Source organism: Gadus macrocephalus, chromosome 2 (genome assembly GCF_031168955.1).
Source record: "Gadus macrocephalus chromosome 2, ASM3116895v1".
Taxonomy (NCBI): Eukaryota; Metazoa; Chordata; class Actinopteri; order Gadiformes; family Gadidae; genus Gadus; species Gadus macrocephalus.
The window spans coordinates 21,286,717-21,314,151 of record NC_082383.1 but is presented as its reverse complement, the minus strand read 5'-3'; the positions used below and the strand labels follow the sequence as shown (position 1 = coordinate 21,314,151).

Sequence of the window (27,435 nt, the reverse complement as noted above, 5' to 3'; positions counted from 1 at the left end):
GAAATAAAATGTATGATTATTTTTATTATTATACAGCATTTCTACTGATAAATCATACTGATAATAATGGTTAGCTAGCTACTTTTTCAAAATCTGCCCATTTTCATCTTCTTCATGGCCTACTCTCATTTATTTGTTATGACGTATAGAGTTCAACGTCGTCATAGCTGTGTACGTATTTAGCTTTCTGCAATTCAAGGCCCACCACGGTCGTGCCACTTGGGGAGGGGCCACTCATTTACTCCCCCTCTACTAATATCGACTTGGTTGCAACGCTAACAGTTTGTGAGTGCTTGCGTGTGTTTGTATGTGGGAGACAGTGAGAGAGAGAGTAGCGCACAGCTTTGGCTGGCTGGACGGCGCAGCAAGGAACTTATATATTATGCAATAGTTAGCTCGCAAAATCAGCCCGGCGGTCGGCCCCGAAACGTTAACAGCCCACCGGGAATTCTCTCGACTCTCTCCCGGTTACCACGCCGCTACTGAGCGTCATACTGTCAGTCCTCTTATCCTCAATAATAACACCAAACTCCTCCATCAAGTCCTTGAGCAACATCTTTTAAAATGTCAAAAAGTTGGATCCCCTTTGACGTGCCATATCTTAATTTAACGTGTCGTGCCATATCTTAAAAAATGTACAAGCCAAGCTAGCTTGCTACAAGTATCAAGTGCTGTAGTGTCAGCTGTAACAGTTAAGGTAACAACGGTTACATTTTTTCAAATAGCAACGAGTTTACGAGAAGGCTTGGGAATATATTGTGGTCCATCTTTATCAAACCTACATCCTGAATTTGTTCACATTTCGCCGGAATCCATCATGGCAGACACTGAACACAAACTAATCCTATTTTAATCCTTGTTTAAACTAGTTTACCTAATCCAGAGTTACAACTAAAATGTGCAACGCATCTGTGATTAATTATGAATCAGTTTTAACCTAGATTTACTTACCATAGAAACCCTAAACCAGGATTAATCAATCCATGTTGGTGGAAACCAGCCATATTGTTTGTATTACTGCTGAAACAGTGGGTTCCCATTGACTGTTCTCCCAACTGTAATGGTATTATTAAGTACTCATATCGGGCATTCACACTTCAAAAACCTCTACAGCGGTATTCATTTGTCATCAACTTGTTTAACTGAATTTATTTTTAAAATGAAACTTTGAAATTGACTATTCTGCTTGTTAAGGTCATATGACACACCCCCAGTGTAATTACATTCCCAACCTTTAGTCTCTCCTAACCATTGCTAGCTAAACGAAAGACAATTCCAACCCCAAACAAAATAAGAAGCACATATCAAAAAGAGATATGTATTTATAACTCTGCACCTTCACATGCAGAGCAAAAAGGTAATATGATCAACACAAACTATATATCATGTGTAAGATGAGACTCCACCGACTCCAGCAACAAGACGCTGTGTGATCGTTTCTTTACATGATCACATACTTCCCTCCATGAGATCCAAACAACGTGAATATAAACCGGAGTCGAGCCCTTCCAGGCCACACTGCCTCTAGACCAGCGCAGAGAAGAGGTAGATGGAGGAGAGGAGGAGGAGGTAGGACATGGAGATGCGTGCGTCTGACGCGTGACTGGTGGTGGGGACGGGGGACGGAAGACTCCCCAGAGTTTCCCTCAGGAAGCCAGCAAATCGCGTTGTGGAGGTGAACATGGACTGGTCGGCGGCTCTCTCTGAGCGCACCATGCTGCTGTTGCCCATGACGTTGGGAAGCCCGGCCACTTGGGTCCAAGAGTTGCCGCTCTTGCACATCAGGGGGCCTCCGGCGTCACCCTGAAACCAAACACACGTTGTCATCCCCACCGGCACCTAGCCACACACAGCCCTCCAAACTAACTCCAGAGCACCAACATGTGTCCACCCCTAGCTTGAAAACGACTGTAAGATATGAATGTAGCCTACCAATGACAAATCATGCACAATTCTCACATATCGTTAGCATCAGGGCATGATTACCATATTTAAGTCATATTTTGGCCAAATTGTGATATCTGATTCACTGGGCCTCATTGGCTATATCTTATATCTATATCTTCTAACTTTTTACGCTAAATACACAATGAACTTTAAAATATGACTGAGGCATTATGCCAAGGCAAACGGCTATGATGTAAATCTTGAACATACATTTTGGCATGGTGAGCAGTTGCGGCTAGTGATCAAAAAGGTCGGTGGGGCACAGTTATAGACAGTGGGTCTGGGGTCCCACCCCCCCCGCAGAATTGATTTCCTGTATTCTGGTGCATTTTGGGGATGGCCACTCCCTATTTACCTACTATTCATTCAGAGTCATAGCCTACATCCTGACCGGGCCTGGACAAGCTTACACTGCATATACAGACCTACTTTATGACCCTAACCCTATTCAACCAGCCATTGCTATTTGACCCATTGTTGTTATTCTGATATTGAGACAAATCATGATCACTGTCCTATAGCGTCCATTTTTTGTGAAAATCAATGTCTACTTCAAATGCAGTTAGAAATATGGGACAGTTGCTTCATTTTGTTTATATGCCACAGGCCGAAGGACTTAATTAATATGTAACTTACGTGCTCCTTTTAAGTATAACATTGCTTGGGGAGTCCAATGCCTCCACTGAAAAGGGTTGAAAGTGCTTGCAACTCTCTGCTATTTAGCAATCTATCTCTTCTCTACATGTGGTTGTGTTGCGCGAAATGCTGCTGAGGGAGGTAGCCTGTTTGATTTATTCGCTGAATTGTCCAATCATGTGGTGATAAAAAAGAAAAGCAATACCATTGGCCTGGGGCGCACACTGATGCGACCCGAGGGAGAATTTTCTTGCGCCAATGAAAAGTTGTCTGCTTGATAGACAGCAAAAAGTTAGCGAGCTTTCATTGACTTCAACGTGGCCGGCGCCCCTGACTTGGAGGAGGGCTTTATTTCGAATGACCAATAAATAGCCTAGCCCAAATCATTGACGTTCAGACGCATTTAAATAGTTGCTGGCAGTGACAAGTATATCACACAATTAAACGAGGATAGACGCTGTTTAATGTATACAACTATGTATTTTTGTTGATTTAACGCTATGTATTTCTGTTGATTTATTTCGTATTGATAATAGTTGATTAATAGTTGGCAGATATATTCAAGTGAAGACTTCACGGAGGGTAGGCGCCCTAGCGCCCTCTATTGACCCACCGCCACTGATTGTGAGCCATGAATTAAGAGGATTCTGAACTGTTGTCCTTTCATTACCATTCTCACAGTCAGCGCTTCGGTGCAGATGTAGTCACTGGATGACGTGTTGCTACAACCCACCACCGTGGTGTTGAACTCCTGCAGGGTTTCTTGGGCTGCGGTCAGGTCAGAGAAAGTCACGGTCAACCAAACAGTTTGGACAATATACAGAGCCACGCTGAGTGAGTGAAACAAAGAACTAGTAGAACTACAATCAATGATCCGATTTTGTAACAAAAAGCCTTGTTGACACTAGAAGGGGTTGCGCTGTGGATGGGGGTCCTCACCGCCTCCCTGGCCCATTCCCCAGCCTGCCATCCAACAGTCAGTGTTGTTCAGGAAGCTGCCCATCCCCTGGTCCAGACAAATGGGCTGGATGTAGTCCGAGAGCCTCGGTGCACTGGACAGCATGAGCACGGCAATGTTGTCTCCGGTGAGATTGCTGAGGGTGATGGATTTCACCCCCAGGGTCATGTTGAAGGAGTTGGGGCCGTTCAGATTCCGGCGGCCCAACTCAACCGTCCAGTAGGAGGCATTGGGGTACCTAAGTGAAGGGGGGGAAACCACCAAGATGAGGGATCGACGGCCATTGGAAACAGGATGTCGTCATGTAAAAGAAACCCTGATCCAATTGGATCACGGTGCAGATAGGCTTTTCTCTCAACAACAACGGCACACCTATTTTTATATCTCAGGATTGATACATGCGTTTTTGAACACTCTGATTCATGCAAATAAGTTGTACACCGCTTGATAAATGTGTGGACGACGAATGACTGTAACCATTGAGTGATAGCAAGGGGTAAGGGATTATTATTGTCAGGTGTGAAATATTCCCCCCTTTTTGTAAAATGTAAAATTCTGTAAAAACTGAAAGAAAGGATTGATACATGGTTGTGCTCGGAAAAAAACACAAAGAGCAACATACACAGAACGCACGTCGTACAGCCTCATCGTCAAGACAGACGCAACAAGCAGACTTACATGGTGAAGCACGAGGCGTCGCTCAGGACGGCATCCGCAGTCACCAGGGTGCCGCCGCACATGTGCGTGCCGTTGACCTGCAGGCTAGCGATCCAGGGCCACACGCCGGCGGACTGCACCAGCCCCCTGCTGTCGCGGGTGTTCATGGGGGCGCTGCCGCACGTCAACGCTGGAACCAGGGACCATCAGGGGTGGGCCAAAGAAGGCAGAAATGGAAGAGGTCAACAAACATTGTAATGCTTATGAAATAGAAACCTTGCAGCTTTAGCCGAGCCGCGACCCAATGCTTTAGTCAAGTAATCCAGTAAATTCTAGTTGGTTTTTCTGTGTATTTTGTTACTTAAATATATGTATTACTGGCTTAGGGGGAATTGATCATTGGTATGTCAGAATAACAGTCAGAATAATGTCAGAATAACAGTCCATCATAGATGACCAAATGATAGTTTTACCTCCACACTCTAGCATATCACTAGGGTACCACTGCGACGTGTGTCAACAAAGACCGAGTATCCAACACCCTCATTGTCCACAGATGGAGACAAAAGGATCCAACACCCTCATTGTCCACAGATGGAGACAAAAGGCCACTTACGTGCGTTGGCGGTCGGTGAGGCGGTGACTGGGCCGGATGGAGGGTCGCCACAGTCGAAGGTGGCGTCGCTGTTGATTCCCGCGGATTGAAAGTCAACGAAGCCGGGCTGGTTGGTGGTGATGATACCGTTGATCCAATCCTGATATTCGGATACTCTGGCGTATACTCCAGGGAAGTTGGGCAATGCACATCCTTGACCAAAGCTCACCACTCCCGACTGGACCCACTGCACACCCTGTTTGCCTACAAGAGGACCACCAGAGTCACCCTTTAGGGGAAGAGGATCAAAGCCACGATGGGTTAGCAAAATACCTCAAACTGCATGAAGTTAGTCATTGCCAGGTCCTTTATGATTGGTGTTGTGCTTTGGGTGTCTGATGCTGAATTGGTGGGGTACGTTTTGTTTTGCACTAATGACTTTTTCGTACGCTATATGGCCTAACTCACTATGTCACCCCTCCTGCCTCACCTAATGCATTATTTTGGCATGCTAAACTGCATTTTGTTGTCCAGAACAAAAATAGTTTAATCTAATCTAGTCTAGGGAGCTCCTCTCAAAACATGACTGTTTAACAGTTACCTGACACGAGTCCTTCCCTCCGGCCGACAATCCAGCGCAGATCATGTTGTTGGTGATTAGGCCATAGCTGCAGTCACACTCCCTGTTGCCCACTATGGGCAGGTCCACTTCCTGGAGGATGTCCGCGGCTGAACCTATGAATGGAAGGAATGAAACGGGACTTTGAAAAGGCAGCTCATGCTGGGGCCCTGCTGTGTGAAACGACTTGATTCACGGTCGTATCGACCCCCCTCAGTGGATCTGACAGTGCACAATGCAAGTGCAGAGACCCCACTCTAAACTGTGGCACACATGTTAACTAGTTAAATGGTACATGGTCTGCATATATATAACGCATTTCTAACCAGTGGCCACTAAGAGCGCTTCACAATATGGTCAACCATTCAACCATTCATGCACGCATTCACACACCGTCGGCGGTGTCAACCATGCAAGGCGACAGCCAGCTCATCAGGACCAGTTAGGGTGAGGTGTCTTGTCTTAGAGACACCTCGACACTCAGGACTAGGTCTAGGGACATACGCCAGAAGAAGAAGACCCACCTCCAGACGAGGTGGTGCCCCAGCCAGTGACCCAGTTGATGATGCCGCTGTTGAACGTGCTTCCGTCCGCGGCCAGGCAGACGGGCGCGATGTAGTCTGTGAAGGTGACTGCCGAGGAGAGCTGCAGCAGGCAGATGTCGTTGTCGTTGGTGGACCCACTGTAATCGGGGTGACAGACAATCCTGGAGATGGTCCGGGACACCTCGTTGGGGTTGCTGCCCGCCTGGTCCTGACGGCCCAGGAAGACCGTGAAACCTGTCGTGTCAGTTCTGATCGGAAAGGAAAAAACGTCACCGTTAGTCTTGTTCGTCTGAAATTAATGTTCACCGAGTTGTTGACGAACCAGAGATGAGGAACATGTTTTGGCTATTGCCGGATGTAGAAGATTGACTTTACTCGGGGAAGCAGTGGGCGGCGGTCAGCACCCACAGATTGTTGATCAGGGACCCCCCACAGAAGGGGCCCAACCTCTGCAAACTGGCCTGCCAGGGCCAGGTGCCCGGAGCAGCATCCACTCCTCCAACGATCTTGGTGTTGAGAGGAGCCCGACCACATACTGAAAAAGGTTCAAGGTGTCAGAGAAGGAGCAATGGCCTCTATGAACGCCTGCTGCTGCAGTGCCCCTGACTAAAGACAAAGCCCACATTCTCTGCCTCACTTCATTTTTAATAGTATACTCAGAATACATTTAATTGATATAGCTCTTTTCAAAAAAGTCAGACACTTTGCACAATACCAAAAAGGGTAAAATAAAGTCACGGGTAGATATCCATGAAAATATACAATGCCTATATATATGCTATACACAAACTGAAATCTTTTTAGTGTGAAATTGATCAATTTTAAATACATTGATTCAAGCAGAATGTATGGGCATCGATAGGGAAATAGGGCAGCCTCTTGGGGAATATAAATAAATGGTCATGTTCAATTATAATTAATTAAAACGTAGCGTTTTTATTTAGAATCTCTTACCATTTAGCTGTGAGGACGCCTCTGCAAAAAGAAAAGGGAGAAAATGTATAATAAGTGAATCAAATATAATATGATGATAATGATATAATATAATGATAACTATAATAATAAAATACAATTTTGTCAAAATAAAGTCCCGATGTTGTAATTCTGTGTCTGTTCCCTGGGAGGTAGTGCAGTCTGTTTAACTCAAACGTTTCTGAGTTTACAGCCATGTGAAAGTTGTGTACATCCAGTTACCATTGATTACCATTTGATCGAATAACATATTTTTATATATATTTATCCTAAGCTACATTATAATAGAATAGTCATTGAATATATTCACTAGGTAAAAAAATGTAAACAGATATGTTGTTCAACAAATGGGCGGAGCTATTTCAGGCAGGACCTATCAGTTGACAGCTCAACGGTCCAATCTCAGGCTCATACTCTGATAGGCGGACCATCGAGTGGCTGCTCACTGCAGAGCCAATAACACTCTTTAATAGGTCCATGGAATTTCTCCTACTGTGACGGAAATTTACATATCGTGACGGAAGTAGGAACAACGAAAAAACAAAACCGCTAATGAATCTGCTCCTGTATATATAACCAATATATTTGTACCTAACCATAACCATGACCATGACCAACAATTCTACCCGTAACCACTAAACCTAACCATCACCTTACCTTAACCCCTAAATCCGACCATAACCCTACCTTAAACCCTAATCCTAACCATAACCCCTAAACCAAACCATAACCCTACCTTAAACCCTAATCATAACCACATCCCCTTTTAACCCTTAACCTAACCCCTAAACCTAACCATAACCCTACCTTCACCTCGTTGATTGACCAGCATAAAACTTTAGGTTACTTAACGTAACCCTGGTTCTTTGATAACAGAGTGAGGTGTTTCACTATGGGAATCGCCTAGGCGTGACCTACTACTGGAAGCTCCAATTGCACCACGTCTGTCCTTGACAGACAGGTCGGACTGTGCCACAGGGTCCCGCCCCCTGCACTTATACAGTCGACCCGCCCTCCTCAAATCATTCTATACCGGTTTCTTTCCGTGTAAATGCAAGGAGGGACGTGTTGGTGAAACACCTCACTCTGTTATCAAAGAACCAGGGTTACGTTAAGTAACCTAAAGTTCTTTTTCTAACTTCGCTCGGTGTTTCACTATGGGAGATATAGACCACTCCCGTATTGCATATGTCTCCCGAAGCTATGCAAATTCAGCCAGGCAGCAAACATCACTTTGAGTCTGGTGAGATCGTCTCCAGCACGGCTTGAGAAACAGAAGGCCCTGAGACATCCAGCCTATAAAACCTAACAAAGGTGTGAGGCGTAGCCCAGCTCGCCGCAGCACAAATGTCATGCACCGACACTCCCCTGAATAAGGCCCATGAAGTAGCCATACCCCTTGTGGAGTGGGCCCTCAAGCCATGGGGGGGCTGCAAGCCCCTACTTTCATGAGCAAGAGATATAGCCTCCACAATCCAGTGGGATAGCCTCTGGCGGGACAAAGGCTTGCCTCTATGGGGAGTGGCCCAGGACACGAACAGCTGATCCCCTTTCCGAAAATCAGCTGACCGACTCACATATACATGTAGGGCCCGTACCGGGCATAATGTATTGAGTCTCTGCTCCTCCGCAGAGGAGAAAGGAGGCGGGTGAAAAGCCGACAGTTCCACCGTGAGACACCTATAGGTCGACTCAACCACCTTAGGCACAAAAGCCGGATTGGGCCGTAGACAGACCTTGGAGATCCCCGGGGCAAACTGCAAGCAGGAAGGACGGATAGACAATGCCTGTAAATCACTCACACGCTTAGCTGTGGTTAAAGCTAAGAGCAACACCACCTTCAGCGACACAAACTTCATCCCCACCGTCTCCAACGGCTCAAAAGGGTGATGAGACAGGGCATCCAGCACCACCGATAAATCCCACAAAGGGACCAGGGGCCTGGAAACTGGGAGCTTGCGACGCGCCCCCTTCATGAAGCGACAAACCAAGGGATGCTGCCCTGCAGGCTTATCCCCAAAGCCAACATGACAAGCTGAGATGGCCGCCAAGTACACTTTAATCGTGGAAAAGGCCTTACCCTTTTCCAATAATCCCTGTAGGAAACACAGTAGGTCCACCACAGAACACTGATATGGAATAGCGTGCCTCGAGTCGCACCAGTCCTCAAAAACCCGCCACTTGCCACTGTAGAGCCGGCGAGTGGAAAGGGCCCTTGCATTCTGAATGGTGTCAACGACCTGTGCAGGCAGGCCTGCCGCATTCAAGTTCCACCTCTTACGGGCCAAGCCCAGAGCGCTACGCGGTCCGGGTGCGGATGGTAAATCTCCCCGCCCACTTGGGAGAGGAGATCCCTGCGCAGGGGAAGGGGCCATGGGTCGCCCGCCAGAAGTTGCACTATTTCCGCCACCCAATGTTTGGATGGCCACCGCGGCGCTATCAGGATTAGCGACAGACTCTGTTCTCTCACCCTGGCTAGGGTGGGGGAGATCAGGCTGAGAGGGGGGAAGGCATATAGCAGCACGTTTGGCCACGGATGGGCCAGCGCATCTACCCCTAGGGGAGCCCTTACGTCTGACAGGGAGAAAAACAACGGGCACTGAATGTTTTCCAGCGAGGCGAAGGGATCTACGGCTGCCAAGCCGTATCTCCGCCATATTTGTCCCACAACCTGTGGATGAAGAGTCCATTCCCCGTCGAAGGACGCGTCCGTTGTCATGGTTACCCTGGACGACACCGCCCCCAGCGGGACGCCCGCTGTCAGAACCGTGCGCACCGACCACGGGCGGAGAGCGGTAACACACGCTGGTGTTACTTTCACCTTGCGATTCAGGTGGCGACGGGAGCACAGACGTAGTGCTGTGACCCAGCGCTGAAAATCTCTCATCATCAGAAGACCCAAATGTACTACTGATATCACCGAAGCCATGAGGCCACGCAGGCGTAGGCATAACCTGAACGATACGGTCTCTCCCCGCCTGAAGAGGGAGAGACACTGCGTGAGAGACGTTAGTCTCCTCTCTGATAGTGTGACGCGATAAGAGAGAGAGTCTATGTGGAGACCCAAATATTCCGCACATTGTGCGGGGTCCACACGGCTCTTTTCCCAATTTATGCTGAATCCCAGAGTCCTCAGATGATTTACCACCGTAGTAGAATCTCTGAGTGCCTGTTCGCGTGAACTGGAACATATCAGATAATCGTCCAGATAAGAGAATATTCTGATGCCGCTGTTTCTTAACGGTGGTGACAGTGCTGCCTCCACACACCTGCTGAACACTCTCGGGGCCAACGATAGCCCGAACGGGACCACTTAGTATTCGTAAGCCCTGTTCTGAAAAGCGAACCGGAGAAATTTCCGGTGTGCGCGATAGATGGCAATGTGAAAATATGCGTCTGACAGATCGATCGTTACAAACCAACCCCCTGGACGGATTGAACGACAGAGCACTTTGTGTGTTAACATCCTGGACGTGTATTTGCGCAGGTGTCTGTTTAACACACGGAGATCTAATATGGGGCGAAGGGACGAGCTCCCTCTCTTCGGAATGAGAAAATAACGGGAGTAAAAACCCTGTTGGGCTTGCTCGTTCGGGACAGCCCTGATCGCTTGTTTTCGCAGCAGGGACGATATTTCGTCCTCTAGGATTCGTGCCGAATCCCCACTGGCCATAGAAACCAACACGTTGTTGAATCTGGGTGGTTTCATAGCAAACTGCAGTCTGTAACCCTGGGAAACCGTAGACAGGATCCACGGGTGAACTGCGCATGCGCGCCAATCTTCCACTCGCGTAGCGAGCGGGCTCATGTGATCGCGCCCCAACGACGTCACCCTCGGGACGCAAGGGGAGAGGTCTGCCCTCACAGGAGAAGCGTGAGCTCCCCCCATGAGAATGTAGGGACCAAGACATTGTTTTATTTTGTTTTGGTTTGTGCATTTCACCCTTGGCTCTGGGCCTGGTTGCGAAAATGCAGGGTTTATTGTGTGACACTGGGAAAATGCTTGGTGGCACTGTGTCAACCGTTGCCCCTGTCTCAGTTCGCCCTGAACGTGAGGCGAGAGAGACTGAGAAAGGGCCCCTGGAGAACTTGGACATATCCAGGTCCCTGAACCATGGAACTCGGGGCTTTGCTCTACCCCCCCAAGGTTTCTTTTCTTCATGGGAGGGGGAGAGAGAGAAGCTGGGATTGCTAGGTCGCACGCTTCCTCTTCCCCTCCCCGGGGTGGGGAGAGCGGTTCCTGGCTGCCGCAGCAGCGAAGGAGTGTTTGCCCCATGGCCTTGGGTTCTCTGACCTAGGCTGTTGGTCGGCCTGTGGGCCAGCTGCGTGGGCTGGTCTGTAGGCTTTCTGAGGCCTGTTTCCCCCTTGTTTTCCCCTTGCTGCCGCCGCGGCGGCCGCAAAGCCTGACCTCGCTGGCTGGGGTGGGCGGGGAGCCTGTTTTCGGGGAAGGCAGAGATCGAAGGCCTCTCCTTCCTGTTTCCTGAGAGTGCTGGTCTCTCTCATCTTTTCCAGCGCTGGACCAAATAGACCCTTGGTTGGGTCATATGCAGCGTCCATGACCTCGGCTTTCTGCGCGTCACTCAGACCGGAGAGACTGAGCCATAACGCTCTCTCACCCGAGACTGCGAGTCCCATGACTCGACCACAGCCCTGAACTGCGCCTCGTGAGGAGCGTAGGACCAGGTCATTGACGATGCAAATTTCATCCCAGAGGGCAGGGTTGGGTGACCCAGAGTCTAGCTGGCGACCCATTTCCTCTAGGATTTCAGCCTGATATGCAGACAGTAGTGTCATGGCATTGAGCGAGCATACCGACTGTGCTGCATATTTATACATCCTCTGGTAAGTGGAAGCAGTGAGGCGGTCCATCTTACCAGGCAGGGAGATGCCTGAAGAGGCGGAGAGAGAGCGACGGTTTGGGTGGAGGTGGTAAGCCACTGAAGGCTCCACAGCTGGGGGTTCGGCCAGCCCCAGCTCACCCATCCCGTGGATCTCCAGCTTTGAGCAGCCCTTGGTTGGAAGCTTGCTCTTAAATGGGCTGGACCAGTAGCGGCTCATTTCCTTCATGCAGATGGGAACTGCTGGTAAGAGCTGCTTAGAAGGCGGCTGGGCTGGTGGGAGCCTCTTGCCGTCGTACAGGTCTCTCTCTGCCCCTTCAGCATCAGGGGCTGCAGGCCATTGAATGCCTAGTTTTGCAGCGGCCCGTTTGCACACCTCGTACAGGTTACCGTCTACCGGTTGTACAGCGTCAGAGGCGCTAGGGGGTCTGGACATTTGGACCGGAAAAGTGGAGTCGTCCTCCTCCTCCTCAATTCCGTCCATGTCGAGGAAGTCAAAGTTGGCGTCGCCGTCGCCCTCTGCGTCCTCAGCGCCCGGTTCCGCCTCGAGAATTAAATCATCGAATAGCGGGAGCACGAGCGGGGATGCCGCCTCCATCATGTCCGCCGAGCTCGTTGTCGCGTGGGACTGATGGGTGCTCGTTGAGGCTATAGCGGGGGCACCCGCCAGGCAGGGATCCTGGTTGGTAGCCACCGTCACCCTTAGCCTCCTTTCCAGAATTTTCTCCGGCATCGATGTGCAGTGAGCGCATGAATGCGGGTCCGCTAGCGAAGCTTGAGCGTGTTTAATGCCCATGCACGCTATGCACATGGGGTGGGGGTCCCGGCCTGATATGGAGGCCCCACATGACGCGGGGCACAGGCGGGATACAGCCTCCCTAGCCTTCGGCTCCGACCCTTTGGCGGGGGTGGCGGGCGAAGGCATACCACAGAGTTCACTCGCCGTGATGCGTTCGTTATACTCCGGGTGTTTTGGCTCAGCCAACAAGCTAATGTGTACTGTGCCGTGGTAAGCTCGCCTTGACGCGTTAGCCGATAAGCTACACCGTAAACCAGTGACACCTGTAAACAAATACAGGGTAATCGGAGAAGCAGCTCGCCTTTATGCGGACACTGCCCAGCGGGTGTAGTAACAGATAGCTTCTTACGAAGTTATTACTCAGCCGAACCAGGTTAAAAGCCTACGACCGCGTTCGGCGACGGAATCCTTGACGGCCCGTCTGTGAACTGTTAAGCAGTTTAAAGCTAACCTAGATGAGCTGAGGGAGCTTGAGTAGCTTTCTCACGGGAAGAAAGCGAGAATGATTTGAGGAGGGCGGGTCGACTGTATAAGTGCAGGGGGCGGGACCCTGTGGCACAGTCCGACCTGTCTGTCAAGGACAGACGTGGTGCAATTGGAGCTTCCAGTAGTAGGTCACGCCTAGGCGATTCCCATAGTGAAACACCGAGCGAAGTTAGAAAAAGAACCCAATCAGCAATTTGACTCTGCAGTACGCATCACTTGAGTGAGTCAATTTAAGACCTCTTATCTCACAAGCACACTCTGTGAAGTTAATTCTTGAAGTTGGTTCTTCCTGGTTTGACGTAGTATCCTACACAATGGGTGTCTGACACATCCCATTTGGTACCGTTTAGTCCAAGCATCTGTGGTCAGATGTTGGCATGATGTTGGCATTCTGTATCTGACATCTGTACGTCATGCTTCGAGTCCTACAACACGGAGCACTTTAAAAGAGTGACATCATACCAGGAAACGAGAGTGAATCTCAAAATCATGTCCTACAATAAGTGGTTAAATCTATGGGGTTATTTCTGGCACAACAAGTTTCCTAGGGTAGGGTTGGACTTGTTTCCCGCAACACCAACGCCTCCATTCATAATCTGACTTATACAGGTTTTTGTCGGTCTGGTTCATGGGGAATGAGACTAAAGGCATTTTAAATAACATTCAGGGATTCTCCACCACCCCACTATTGTGGTCGATTATTGACGGAAAATATGTTCACACAAAGTCAGTGGTGAAAGCAATTTACAAGTCAAAGAACCCCACTCAATGGCAGCTGCTCTCTTTAAATAGAGGGCAATGCAGAGTTTCTCTAACACAGGTGACAGAGTCTCCGGTGAGTCTGTACATTCTTATTGAATGATGATCTAGTTTACAATATAGTTACTACTACCTATGATTTGATTAATAATTATTCATCAATTATTCTTGCTACAATTTAATATACATTTCACACTGTCAAAGGATTAAATTAGCAATAATATAGAATATAATATGTAATTAGAATTAGAATAATATATAGATCATATCCTAGTAATATTTGTGTGGTATTTTGCACAATCATTTTCTCAACTTTTGGTTGGTGTTACTTGAGTTTCTGGTGGAGATTGTGGTCGTCCTTCAGCCCCAAAATAGTGGGGAACCACTCAAGGCATAACCAGAGGCCTTAAGCTACCGAGTGAAACATGAGCCACCTGTATGACTTCCTCATCGCATCGGAAGATGGCACAAACAGATTCCTGGGAGAAAGTGCTATTCACCATAATGTGGATTATCTTGTTTGGTTCACATCGTCTTTTTAAGATGGTAAACGCAAAAATCCTGGTAGACAGCTTTGGCCAGTTTTGTTTCTTGTTTGAAGGCGGTTCGTTCAGTTCCCTTATAAAGCATAGAAGCTCTGTCCTTTTGTAGTGTGCATTCTTAATGAATAAAGAATTTAACGAAGGTAACCAAATCCCATTGGGAAAAACTGCGAAGGAAAACCAGATATAAATTAAGGCAGCGATTGCAATACAAAGCTTTGAGCTCTCTTCAGAGTGTAAACCCTCTCTTACAGTACGTCCACACCAGGAGCGACCAAAGCGTCGAAGACGCTTTGGTCGCTGCGAATTTTCGCTGCGAATTTTTCTGTTCGCTTTGGTCGCTCAAGTCGCTCATGACGTACAATTCAATTATGCAGACGCATTTAAAGGAGCCGTATGCGTTTAGTAGGCCCTACAGACAGCCATATCAAATATTGAACTCTCCCATACACCTTGGCCATATTGCCGAGACGGTTTTGCTTGTTCGATAAAGTGCTTCGACAACAAGTAGGACAGTGATTCCCCCCAATATAAAAATCCTAAAATGTAGGCTAATTACAACCGAGAACAAAAAACCCTGCGTGCTGTAGTAGTTGAAATATGTTTCACTGATCTGGATCTGCAAATCATGATCTGCACTCATTCGTCGCATTCAAAACAAATAGACGTTAGCGCACATGGCTAATTTGCATACGTGCACAGGACTGGTTGGCTCCGCAAGGCAAATAATGGAACATATCTATCTATCTAGGTCTTTCTGTCTATCTATCTATCAACGCGTGTCTAGTTTTAATGTGATGTATTGTGTGTATGTCCAGTCAGACTTGTTCTGTGTGGTCTTGTAGGCTACTGTCCTGTGTGGGACGATTTGTGTCGTTTGGTATTAATAAAGACTTGACTATCTATCTATCTAGACTATTTAATTAAAAATTATTCACCTCAGGCTCCGTGAATAGTGGGGAATAGAGGGATAAAAGACAGATATATCCCTTGTCATTTATCCCTCGTCTTGTCGATTAGTTTGTTTATGTGACGGTTTTGTTTAAAGCATGCTACACGCGATTGGTTGATTAGATTGGTGGCATGTAGAGCAAATTATAATGATTCCCGCTTAAATACGAACGTTCTAGATGTAGCCTATAAATTCTCCCGCTTATCATCACTTGATATCCAAACCACTATGGCGTTTCGATCTCTGAACTGAAAAAGGGTGGGTTCGTACAACACCGGGTGCCCAGTTACAGCCGCGATTAATACTTCAGCAGACATTTTGTTCAGTGAGTGAATAAAGGTAGGTATTAACCAAAGTGCCTGCCGATGTTCCCTGGGATCCACGCAAGCGAAGAGCGTCTACATTCCGATTGGCTGTCAGTGTTTGGTCGCTGAAGCGAATAATAGTCATTTGCATAAAGTTAAAAAGTTTTCAACTTCTTTTTGACGCTCTGGTCGCTCAACTTTGGCCGCTGGTAGCGTTGGTCGCTTTGGTCGCTTTGGTCGCTCTTGCCCATAGAAAGTGAATGACTTCCGGCGATTTGGTCGCTCAATTCGCTTCTGGTGTGGACGGACAGTTACACACACACACACACACACACACACACACTCACTCACTCACTCACTCACTCACTCACTCACTCACTCACTCACTCACTCACTCACTCTCACTCTCACTCTCACACACACACACACACACACACACACAGACACACACATACCCACGCAAGTGGGATCTGAGGACAAACAATCCTATCCGTGAACCGGTCTATGTCCAGGTGAGCTGTCCAGGTAGCCCAGGAGGAAGGAGAGGGGTACTTACCATGCACCACCAGCAGTAGCACCGCCACCCATAGCGCCTTGAGTCCAGCCATCCCAACAGTTTCAATTCCTCAATTCAGTTGAGCCTTTTAAAACCATTTTCTCCTCCCCTTTGCTTGTCACTCGAATGCCACAGCACAACACAGGTGGAAGACACGCCCACGGGACAGGTGGGACAGGTGCGGCTGCTTCTGCCCGTGTAAACTACATCATTACCTCACCTATGTTCAGGGCTGTGTTAGATGGTTGGCCCATCACCCGCCACAAGTACTTACGTAATGCAGGGAATGCATGTTCGCCGGAGGCAGGCGGTCTAGCCTATAGTACATCTATGTCACCATGTTTAGGTAACTGTTGGGAAAAACGGTCTGTCTAGCTACTGGACCAGATAAAATGAGACGGAGAGGTAATAAAGTCTATCGGCACGAGGACCTTGGATTTATTAAGTAAAGTGGCAACGGTTATACAGAGTCATAAAGCGTGAGAAATCGAATATGTCTAAGTCCCTAATCAGCGCTGATGGTTCGTCTGGAGCTTCGCCTCCGTGGAAGGTCTGCTTCAGAAGAAGGTGAAGAGTCCCTGTGTGGTGCAGTCTTATGCTGTATCCTCCTCTCGATGAGGTGTGTGCGTTTGAGGTGTGTGCGGTTCTGTGTGTTTTGGCTCCCAGGCCCTGAGAGAGCTTCGTAACGGGGAGAGTTCCTCGTGTCTCGGTGTGATAAATTAAAACGGGGGAGTGCCCCCCGAAGTGTCTCGTGTCACGTGTGTGATAATTTAATGTGGCTCTCAGGCCCCTGGTGTGGGCAGAGGTATCTCTTGGTTCCTCCTAACGGGGAAGAGCTCTCAAAATGTCTCCTGTGTGATAAATTAATGTGGCTCTCCCGTTCTGGAGATGATACTGGTGCATTGTCTGAGTGTCCACCATCTGCCTGCCTGGGAGATGGGGCCTTCAGCTCCGGCCTTGACCTGACTATATATTATCATGTTTGTGTTATGTGTTCGTTGGGTTTAGAGCAAGAGTCGACTATATATTAATGTGCCTGCCATGTGATGTGCTCATCAGGTTATTTTTCCCAACATATCCCCCTCAAGTCGTCGCAAAACGACTTTTACTCATTTGGGTTACGAGGGATAGGACTCCAGCACGGGACTACCATTATAACACCATTAGAAATAACAGAAAGAAGGCAAAATGATCATAAAAACAAACAACCATGAGCATGGGACTAAAACAACTCGCTGGACCGGGTGTATGGGGAACCACGTGGGAGAAACGCTACCCATGCGTCAGACATGGGTATGCCATACACACCCCACCTAGGGGGTGGCATCCACCCCGGCCTTACATCGCGAGCAGACAATACCAACAATACTGGCAGCAGATGATACACAACAAAACCAACACCAAACCATAACAACAACAAAATGCAACAACAAAACTAACAGTAAACAATAACGATATAAACCAAAATGCAACAATCACACAAACACTACACAATAACAATCACAGGAAAGAAATGCAACCCTGAAACGTGTCCCTAAATAATAATAATAATATCAGAAAGATATGAGGTAAACAACGAATGGCAATCCCCCTCAACCCATCCCTAGATGACCGCACACTAAGGATGTGAGGAGGAGTTAACTGGTCGTGTAACAATAAGCAATCACACGCATGGGGTATTCAGGGTAGGCCCGGGGCACGGGAACAACTGAAACCACGGAATAGTCCTGAGCGTCATCACGGGCAGGTGGACGCAAGGCGCCACCTGAGCATTAGACCCTTTTATTCAACTGCGCTCAGGACCTCATCTGATAAACGGGCAATCAAGGCCCCTGGAATCTCGCCCGTGTGTATCCCCGAGCTCCATCTAGTGGGACAGCGATATAAACAACAACATTTGCGTTCCCGGCGTCGGTTGCGTAGACGCGGGCATAGATATGGGAGCGGCTAAAAACAGTGAAGCGTACAGAAGCGAATACAGCCAGGGGCGCCCTCAAGCCTTAAGGGAACGGGCCGAAGCCCCTGGTACCGGAACGCAGATCCCTGGTCCGGGCGACGTGGGTGCATCAGGTGGGAGGGGGGTGGTGCCGTTGGCGGGGACGGGAATGGGGCAGCCCACCATGTTCTCCAGCCGGATCAGGTCGGGCCCCTCTGGCGGTCCCGCGTCCAAACTCTCCGGTATATACTCGATCCCCAGGTAAGCTTGGATGGCACCTGCTGCACCTGTAGCGCCCATCGCTCATTGGGCTCTCCATCCATCCTGTGAAGGGGTCATTAATGCCGGAGCTCTCTGCCAAATCTAATCTGAGGGACTGTAACCCTGCCAGCACCCTGGCCACCGACCCATCCGGTGCGAAATCTGATTGCATCATCCTTGGGTGGTTGGTCAGCTCCGGGCGTGTCTGCATCTGGCTCCTCCTCTGGCCCTGGAACTTCGTGTTTCTCTTGCTGGAATTACAAACTTATGTACAACAGTTAGATGTTCAAACATATTTTCCTTAATTCTATTTCTAATTACTCTAATGGAAGTCCCTTTTGGGACCCTTGAATGTTAGGTGAATGCATGGGTCGACCCTTAAGCATTTCATGCGGGGTTAGATGCGTCGTTCTGTTAGTTTTCATGCGATAACTCATTAGTGCCAGTGGTAGTGCATCAATTCAATTTAGTGCTTGCACAAATGTTGTTAATTTTTGTCTTGAGCGTCCCATTCCTCTCTCCACCATACCTTGTGGTTTGAGGAATGTAGACACAGCCTAATCTTTGTTTGACATGCAGATGTTAAATCACTTGTTTGAGTGTTTTCTGAATAAACGCTGCCCTATTGCCTGAGCTAATTTGTGACGGAATTCCAAACCTTGGCATGACTTCTCTAGTCAGAACCTTGATTACCGTAACCGCATTTTGGTCTTCTGATGGGACTGCTTCTACCCATCTGTTGAACACTGTTTTTTCAAATATTTCACACTCATTTAGCTGGATGTCAATCATTGTTTGCAAGTATGGTGAAGAAAAACCTTGTTTTCTAATTATTATTATTATTATTATATTATTTTTTTTATATATATATATATATTTTTTTAAATTCTCCTCAATATCCCCCCCCTTGGGCAATGGTCAAAACCATGCACATTAAATGATAAGCAAATCTAAGAACGCCGTTGGTGCAACCAACGTCGAAACGTCTAACCTTAACCATCAGCAAACTAAAACCAATCTTTTGGGAAGGGAAATCGAAACCAGTATGTCCAAAACCAAAGCCCAATATGGGTGGGTTTACCATCAGCCGCCGGAGACCACGCTGTTCCAAAGTTATGCACTAAACCGAAAAAACGTACATGCGTTAGTGGCCTTCTATACCACAAAGGTAAAATAAAATAAAACGCGACATGCCCCGTTCCAAGACCACCTCTGCTGCCAGAGCTGACATATCTGACTCCTGTTCCTCCTCCACCCTACACTTCCTATGATTGTTGCAGCTCGTGACTTCATGATCAAGTAAGCCAGTGTCCACAGCGACTCTGCCAAGTAATCGTGACTGTGCCTGCCTTAGGTCGTCCCGGGTGTCAAGGTGGGATCTTACCCGTCGTTGGCTAACCAGCCTTCCATACTGGCTCGCTGCAGGATGCCATACTTGGGATACAATCAATCCCCACCTATATGGTGGTATAGATCGCAAAGTGGAGGGATGGAGACAGAGTCTTCAGCCCCATCTGCCCTATGCAGCCAAGTGTGTGTGCGTAATGAATACACCTCAGGGAAACTATAAAACAAAAAGTCATTTATCAGAGTTACAATTATTAAAGTGTTGCAGCAGCAGTAGTGGCATTTGAAAGGTAAACCCACTACTTCCGAATCCAAATTGACAACATAGCATGTAGGACCCCTTCCCAGCAGATGTGGCTTCAATCCACCTGTCATCCTTGACCAAAGAGATACACCCCATATTTTAATAGGTGTAGTCCTACTTGTACAGTTTATCAAGATTACTTTATTTTATTTTATTATTATTCTCCTTCTTTATCATATCCATATTTATTCAATTATTCTTTCCTGTGTGAAAATAATATGAATCACTTAGTTAATAGCAACACCTTCTTTCGTCCAATTGCATTAGATTATCATCACTGTTGTCCTATTAAAGTATCAACGTTATTCTCCTTATAACCTCCTCATGAACTTTGATGTTCTTCATCCTGAATGGTAACTGTGTCAGGATGTTCATCATCCTGAATAAAAAACAAAACTAAAACTAAACTTAAAGAAAAACAAATTAGCCATAATGTGAATATCCGCTGCGTGTCTCCCTGTGACTCTCTCCCTCCTTCGGGAGAACACGCTCTCTCTCCCTCCTCAGTACGGGGTGCTGTTTGGTGCAAGACAACAGATAAGGGTGGAATGTGGCTTCTCTCTCTCTGCGTGTCTCCCTCCCACGTTGGGTGCGGCCATAACGCCTTGAAAGCGAGTGTGCTCTGGGGGCTGGGTGTGAGAGAAACCATGGGTAGTTCCTTTTCTCGGCCAGCAGAGGGGTTGTTCAGGTGAAACCTATGGACAGAGACTACAAGGAACTTCAAACATGGCAGACAGGGAACTACAAATTTATCAAAGCCTGAAAACTCAACAGAGCTCTACCTGCATTCCTTTGATATGTGGTATTTTATGGCGTATGGCCACCACACGCTTTCAGTTGAACGCACTCTATTTCCTTTCTCTGTACTGTGTGTTAGTGTGTCTCTCTGTACTGCCTGAATGGTGTAGGTCGACAAATGGGGGGGGAAATGTGTTCTCTCTCTCTCACCCTTCCTCGCTCCCCTTAGGGTCAAGCAGCAGCTAGGACCGTTAACAGATAAGCCTGGAATGCAACATCCTCAACTCTCCATCATGGAACAAGGCCTAATAACTATCTCTCACACACAAAAAGATCCTTCTGTCCCTTCATTCACAAATAACTTTTCACTTTATTATATATAACTTAATACTGCTCCCCCTTTCCAAATTTCTATATACACAAAACTACGAAGCTGACCACCGAAATTGGTACAGGCCTCGTCAGGCCGAACCAAAACACCCTCACAGGTTCTAACTTCCATACAATTCTAGGGAGGGGAACTACAACATGAGGTGGAGTAGAGGACTTCAAATATGGTGGACGGGGACCTCAAATGGGAGGACTACACATATGGGAAAGGGGATTACACTCTGGGCCTGAAAACCATACAGAGTCCCTTCTCGTGGTCCTGAAACAGCCGTTCATTGTTAGAAAAACACGCACTCTATCGCTACCTCCAACTGTCTAGAGGGAAAATGGTCCCTCTCGATCGTCCTTCGACTTTAGCTCTCCTTGCTATCTCTCCTTGCTATCTCTCTCGCTCCCTCTCACACAAACACACACACACACACACCTAAACAGACCTTTCTCATTCTGTCTCCTCCAAACGCACACACAGAAACATCACCTCTTGCGTACACGCGCACAGAGACGCACACAGCCTTTCTCACTCTGTCTCCTCTAAACGCACACACAGAGACATATCAACAGACTTCTCGTTCTGTCTCCCGCAGACGCACACACGTAGTTTATCTATGCGACAGGTCCAGTAGTAATTCAAAGAAACACAGTAAAAGAGATATCACTTATCCTTGTCAACTTATCTAGGTCTAGTTTTTAACGGGTCCAACAGTAAATGGAAGCAACGCCGTAAAAGGTTATTTGTCATTTGTCAATTTATCTAAGTCCGCAGGTTAAGCCATAGACCGAAGCAATACGTCAGAGAGACATTATTCATTATTATCAATCTATCTATTCTTTCCTTTACCCGTTTTAACGGGTCAAGATAGAGCGGGCCACGCATACACACCCACTGATTCACTCACAGATTCCCTCTTTCTCGCAGACGCACACAGAAACATATCAACAGACTTCTCATTCTGTGTCCCGCGCCCACAATCATCAGACACGGCAAAATAGCGTTGAGCACAACAAAGCAAGCAAGCGCTGCACACATAGCCGGGTTATCATTAATTGATTTATTTCTATATTTAGCCGGCCCACAAATACGCTTGTTCTCTGTCTTTCTCTCTCTCTGGGCCTCTCACACACACACACACACACACACACACACACACACACACACACACACACACACACAGTCTCTCCGTCTCAACCTCTCTGGGCCTTTTACACACACACACAGTCTCTCCGTCTCTCTCTCTCACGCATACACACACACACACACACACACAGTCTCTCCGTCTCACTCGTGCCCCAGGCATACGGTTCCCTCTGCAAAGGGACTCTAACCTTCTTACCACATAGAATTATTTAATACACATTTATTACTTGGCCATCGGTAGTCTTGTATCACTATGACCGATTCTTATAGGCCCTAGTTTTTTCTTTCTTCTCATTCCCTCTGGATTCCACCCGCGGTCCAGGCATCCCTCCGGGTCCACTCTTGGCCCAGGCATTTATCACTAGGCCATCGGTAGTCTTGTATCACTATGACCGATTATTATAGGCCCTAGTGTTCTTCTTCTCATTCCCTCTGGATTCCACCCGCGGTCCAGGCATCCCTCCGGGTCCACTCTTGGCCCAGGCATTTATCACTAGGCCATCGGTAGTCTTGTATCACTATGACCGATTATTATAGGCCCTAGTGTTTTTCTTCTCATTCCCTCTGGATTCCACCCGCGGTCCAGGCATCCCTCCGGGTCCACTCTTGGCCCAGGCATTTATCACTAGGCCATCGGTAGTCTTGTATCACTATGACCGATTATTATAGGCCCTATGGTCTCGAGGGTATTCTTTCACCATGCAACGAGCCGATATTCGATGTGTCACGCGTTCAGGGTCAATCGGATTTAGGGGGAAATACTGGGATGCAGTCCTATTCGTCCCCACGAGATATCCCGTAGCGAACCGCTCTCACAGTCTCACCTCCTAATGTGATTCCTATATAACTATGCAGAGTTTGGATTTTATCAACAGGTTCTGCCTACCTTTTGTTGGGCGCGCGCGAGGTGAGACTGCAGGAATCGGTCCGGTGCTCCGGGGTCCCGAGGTCGTGCCGCTCTCCGTCTCTCGTTTCCCAGTTGCGTGTTCAATTCAGAAAAAATCACGTCGTGGGTCACCAAATTGTTGGGAAAAACGGTCTGTCTAGCTACTGGACCAGATAAAATGAGACGGAGAGGTAATAAAGTCTATCGGCACGAGGACCTTGGATTTATTAAGTAAAGTGGCAACGGTTATACAGAGTCATAAAGCGTGAGAAATCGAATATGTCTAAGTCCCTAATCAGCGCTGATGGTTCGTCTGGAGCTTCGCCTCCGTGGAAGGTCTGCTTCAGAAGAAGGTGAAGAGTCCCTGTGTGGTGCAGTCTTATGCTGTATCCTCCTCTCGATGAGGTGTGTGCGTTTGAGGTGTGTGCGGTTCTGTGTGTTTTGGCTCCCAGGCCCTGAGAGAGCTTCGTAACGGGGAGAGTTCCTCGTGTCTCGGTGTGATAAATTAAAACGGGGGAGTGCCCCCCGAAGTGTCTCGTGTCACGTGTGTGATAATTTAATGTGGCTCTCAGGCCCCTGGTGTGGGCAGAGGTATCTCTTGGTTCCTCCTAACGGGGAAGAGCTCTCAAAATGTCTCCTGTGTGATAAATTAATGTGGCTCTCCCGTTCTGGAGATGATACTGGTGCATTGTCTGAGTGTCCACCATCTGCCTGCCTGGGAGATGGGGCCTTCAGCTCCGGCCTTGACCTGACTATATATTATCATGTTTGTGTTATGTGTTCGTTGGGTTTAGAGCAAGAGTCGACTATATATTAATGTGCCTGCCATGTGATGTGCTCATCAGGTTATTTTTCCCAACATAACCCTAACTCTAACCTTAATTGGGTAACAATGCAAAAGAGCGGCAAAACACTTGAATGCCTCAGCTCGCCCCTACTAGGCTTGGTACTTGGTCAGTTTTTTTTGGTATTTTGGTATTTTGGTATATTGGTTGCTGAAACAGTGTGTTCAAATTAGTTCTTTAAACTATAATTGTAATATTAAGTACTCGTATCGGTACCCCGTATCGGCAAATACCAAAAAGTAGTTACTTATACTTGGTCAGTGATCATGTAGGATGATAGTAAAAACCTCAGCATAGAAAAAATTTAGTAGTGCGACACTAGCAAAGACATTTCAGCACATCATCAAAACTGCCTATTCCATCTGATGCCAATTGCTGTCCCTTACTATTGTTATTTTTTCTTTATCTTATTGTTGTTTTTTCTTAATGACTTTTGTCTGTCTTTTCCCGGCGTCCCTGAGTGCCAAGAAAGACGCCTTCAAATTAAATGTATAATTTTTATTATTATTATTATTATTATTATCATCATTGAGGACTACAGCTGCAATGCAACAGTCAGGACAGGCCTGATGCGATGGACGTAATGAATTTAGTTTTTAGTTTAGGCTACCTTCCACCACGTCTCCCCAAAGTGATATCATTGCCGAATGGCATTAGAAAGCACCCGTTAATGCCAAAAACGACAAAAACTGGACTTTAACCCTATTTTGGAGACATTTTATAAATGATACACATATTGTGAGTGATTTCTGTGCCCATTAATCAAAACTTCCGGTAACTTCCTAGGCCTTCAACTCCAAAGTGCAAAGTCATTCTGACAGGGAAAGCGCAAGCTTGTCTCTATATTTATAACCATTTTTACTTTTAGATATGAATTATTGTTGATACTATTGTACAAAGAAATAATGTAAAAGAAAAAATATCTTACAATATCAAGTAGAAATGTTTGATATTCTCTTATCAGGGTGGATGACATAGGTTGGTGGCACCGGAATTGAAAAACATAAAGTAAATGAAAGGAAGACTGTATTGTTTAAACCTTGAAGGCATGTGTGCTTTAACTCCATAATGTAAGTTAATAATCCGGTGTTTCAGTCCCTCGTGTCATGTGATCTTGTGTACACAAAACCTCTTCAATCCTCAACACATCGGCTTATTTACTAATTTGCTTATTTACTTAAACAGGAAGCGTTGAACAATACAATAAGAAAAACCACACCACACTGCTTGGGTTCGAAAACACATTTAATTTTCAAAACATACAATACACATCGCGTTTTAAAGCACAACACAAAAGCCTTGCAAACCAAACGAAAAACGACTTGTGACGCCTTGGGAGACAAAAGACGGGACGCCGCCATCAGGGTTCCAGCAGGAGGTTGACTTTCACAACAAACAGCAGAGAGAGAGAGAGAGAGAGAGAGAGAGAGGGAGAGGGAGAGAGAGAGAGAGAGAGAGAGAGAGAGACGCGTACCACTAAACTAAAACACGACACGTCAAAGTGTTGGCGTCCTTGATGGGGCCTGGGGGGTCACGACAGGGGGGTAAAAAGATGGCCGGTCCGTGCGTTATGGTTGGCCCCAAAAACCAGCCGTGACCATCGGCCACTTGACTCGTAGGCTCTTCCACTCATGACACTAGCTTAGTATGCTAACTCACCGGACACGCGGTACGTCGAGACTTTTCTCTCGGTGATAAACTCGATGGAAACTCTCTGTGTAACTCTGGGCCCATAACCTGCTAGCAGAGATGGTTTGCTCAACGATCCTGGCGTGCTTACCCAGTGCTAGGCCGAATATAATAAATGTAGAAATAACACACAGTGGGGCATCAGTGCTGTTTGACTGGAACTGACCATCGTTTATTAAAACGCGCGCTCACTTGACCTCTCCTCGGTCACATGTCAATTCAGGGACATCCTATTGGCTGCCGCTGTACACACAACACTGCATCCAGCATATTATTTATAACAAAGTAAATGCAACAGATTGTGACAATGGAGGGCAGATACTTGTACATGTCAAGAGAAATATCCCCTTTATCTTCGGCTACATCCTTTTTTGACTTTGCCTTTGAGTTTTTCCAGCAGGGTTTCAGTTGTGACTTGTCCCTTGTCTTCTTAATCCCAGTTGAGCCACTGAAGCGCTCTGCTTAACTCACCCGGGCCGGGTCCCCTCCTTCTTGTCCAGCGTAATCAGGGCCGGAGTGCGACTCACTTTCCGCACGGGAGTTCCGTGATGCAGCCGAGCCCACCCCAATTAGGGGGAGCGGCTGGGGGTTATTTTTCTAAGTACGAGCCCCTGAACAATGAAACGCTGCACTGGACAAAGCTGTCGTGCCTCCAAACCACAAAAACAAATAAACAAACAATTGAAAAATCAACTAAAGAACCCATTCAATTCCATTCTCAATATTGTACCAGATTTTTTTACACAAGCAATGAGAGGATGCATGCATTAATGAACAGGCTCAAATGGGATAGTGAGATCGAGCTCAACCTTCCTGCAGGAATCTGTGATTGGTGGGTGGGCGTCTCCTGTTTGACAAAAAGATTAATGCAGCACGAGCGCACCAAAGATAGTTTCTGCTGTTTCGTCTTTCAAAGAGGCTGGCTAGGCTTTATCAGAAAATCCACGATTTCCAGCTGTGTTATAACATGACCAGGTAATAATTCATTTTAAAACCTTGACATAATCTGTCAGATGTATATTAAACGACAGTTGACCACGAGGCGATTCTATCTATGCCTCTTCTTGAATTGCCTAATGTTTAAATCGACAGAGGCTTGTAATTGTGCATAGGATGATAAGCATATGATAAGGCGCAAGGAGCAGAAAAAGTTGACAAGGGTGCTAATGTAACCGGGTTGGTAATACCCTTAGTTTGAATTACTACTAGAGATGTCCGATATTATCGGCCCACCGATATTATCGGCCCGATATTAGCATAAAAATGTAATATCGGTCAATATCGGTATCGGATTTTTTTGCCTTAAAACCGATAAAATATATATATATATATATATATATTTTTTTTTTTTATAGCTCAAATAAATGTTTTCAAAATTGTGCATTACAGTGCACATTGTAATTGCATTTATTAAATTAAGGTTATTGAGTTTTAGTTAAAGAAACATACTGCTATGTTGCTCATAGTTGTTCAGGTACAATGTTTTATCATTTGTGAAGTCAAGTTTGCCCTATTTGTTGTGGGCATTGTCAAGATTATCTCAGGGAGAGTGTAATCCAAACTGTTGTCTGAGACCATTAAAAATAAATAAATAAACATGGCACTTTTCCCTTAAATTAAGTTGAAGTATTTTTCTTATTTTGCACAGACAATGTTAACATTTGGAAAGCCTTGTTGCATTCAAGAATGCATCCAGTGGGGCATCACAATAACATTAAGCATGTTGTGTTAATTCCAC

The 27,435-nt window shown here is 46.8% G+C and overlaps 1 protein-coding gene across 1 annotated transcript in view; it reads right to left on the bottom strand.

Moving 5' to 3' along the window:
* Positions 1 to 1,134: 1,134 nt before the first annotated feature.
* The window catches only part of LOC132473404 (transmembrane protease serine 9-like), a 40,059-nt gene continuing 13,758 nt past the window's right edge, over positions 1,135 to 27,435 (bottom strand). Inside the window, exons 7-14 of the mRNA XM_060073518.1 lie at positions 6,333 to 6,492; positions 5,937 to 6,205; positions 5,395 to 5,528; positions 4,815 to 5,082; positions 4,220 to 4,388; positions 3,523 to 3,779; positions 3,254 to 3,351; positions 1,135 to 1,803 (exon numbers count right to left, since the gene is read on the bottom strand). Coding sequence (XP_059929501.1) covers positions 1,525 to 1,803; positions 3,254 to 3,351; positions 3,523 to 3,779; positions 4,220 to 4,388; positions 4,815 to 5,082; positions 5,395 to 5,528; positions 5,937 to 6,205; positions 6,333 to 6,492 — 1,634 coding nt within the window. The 3' untranslated portion in view covers positions 1,135 to 1,524. The remainder of the gene's footprint in view (positions 1,804 to 3,253; positions 3,352 to 3,522; positions 3,780 to 4,219; positions 4,389 to 4,814; positions 5,083 to 5,394; positions 5,529 to 5,936; positions 6,206 to 6,332; positions 6,493 to 27,435) is intronic.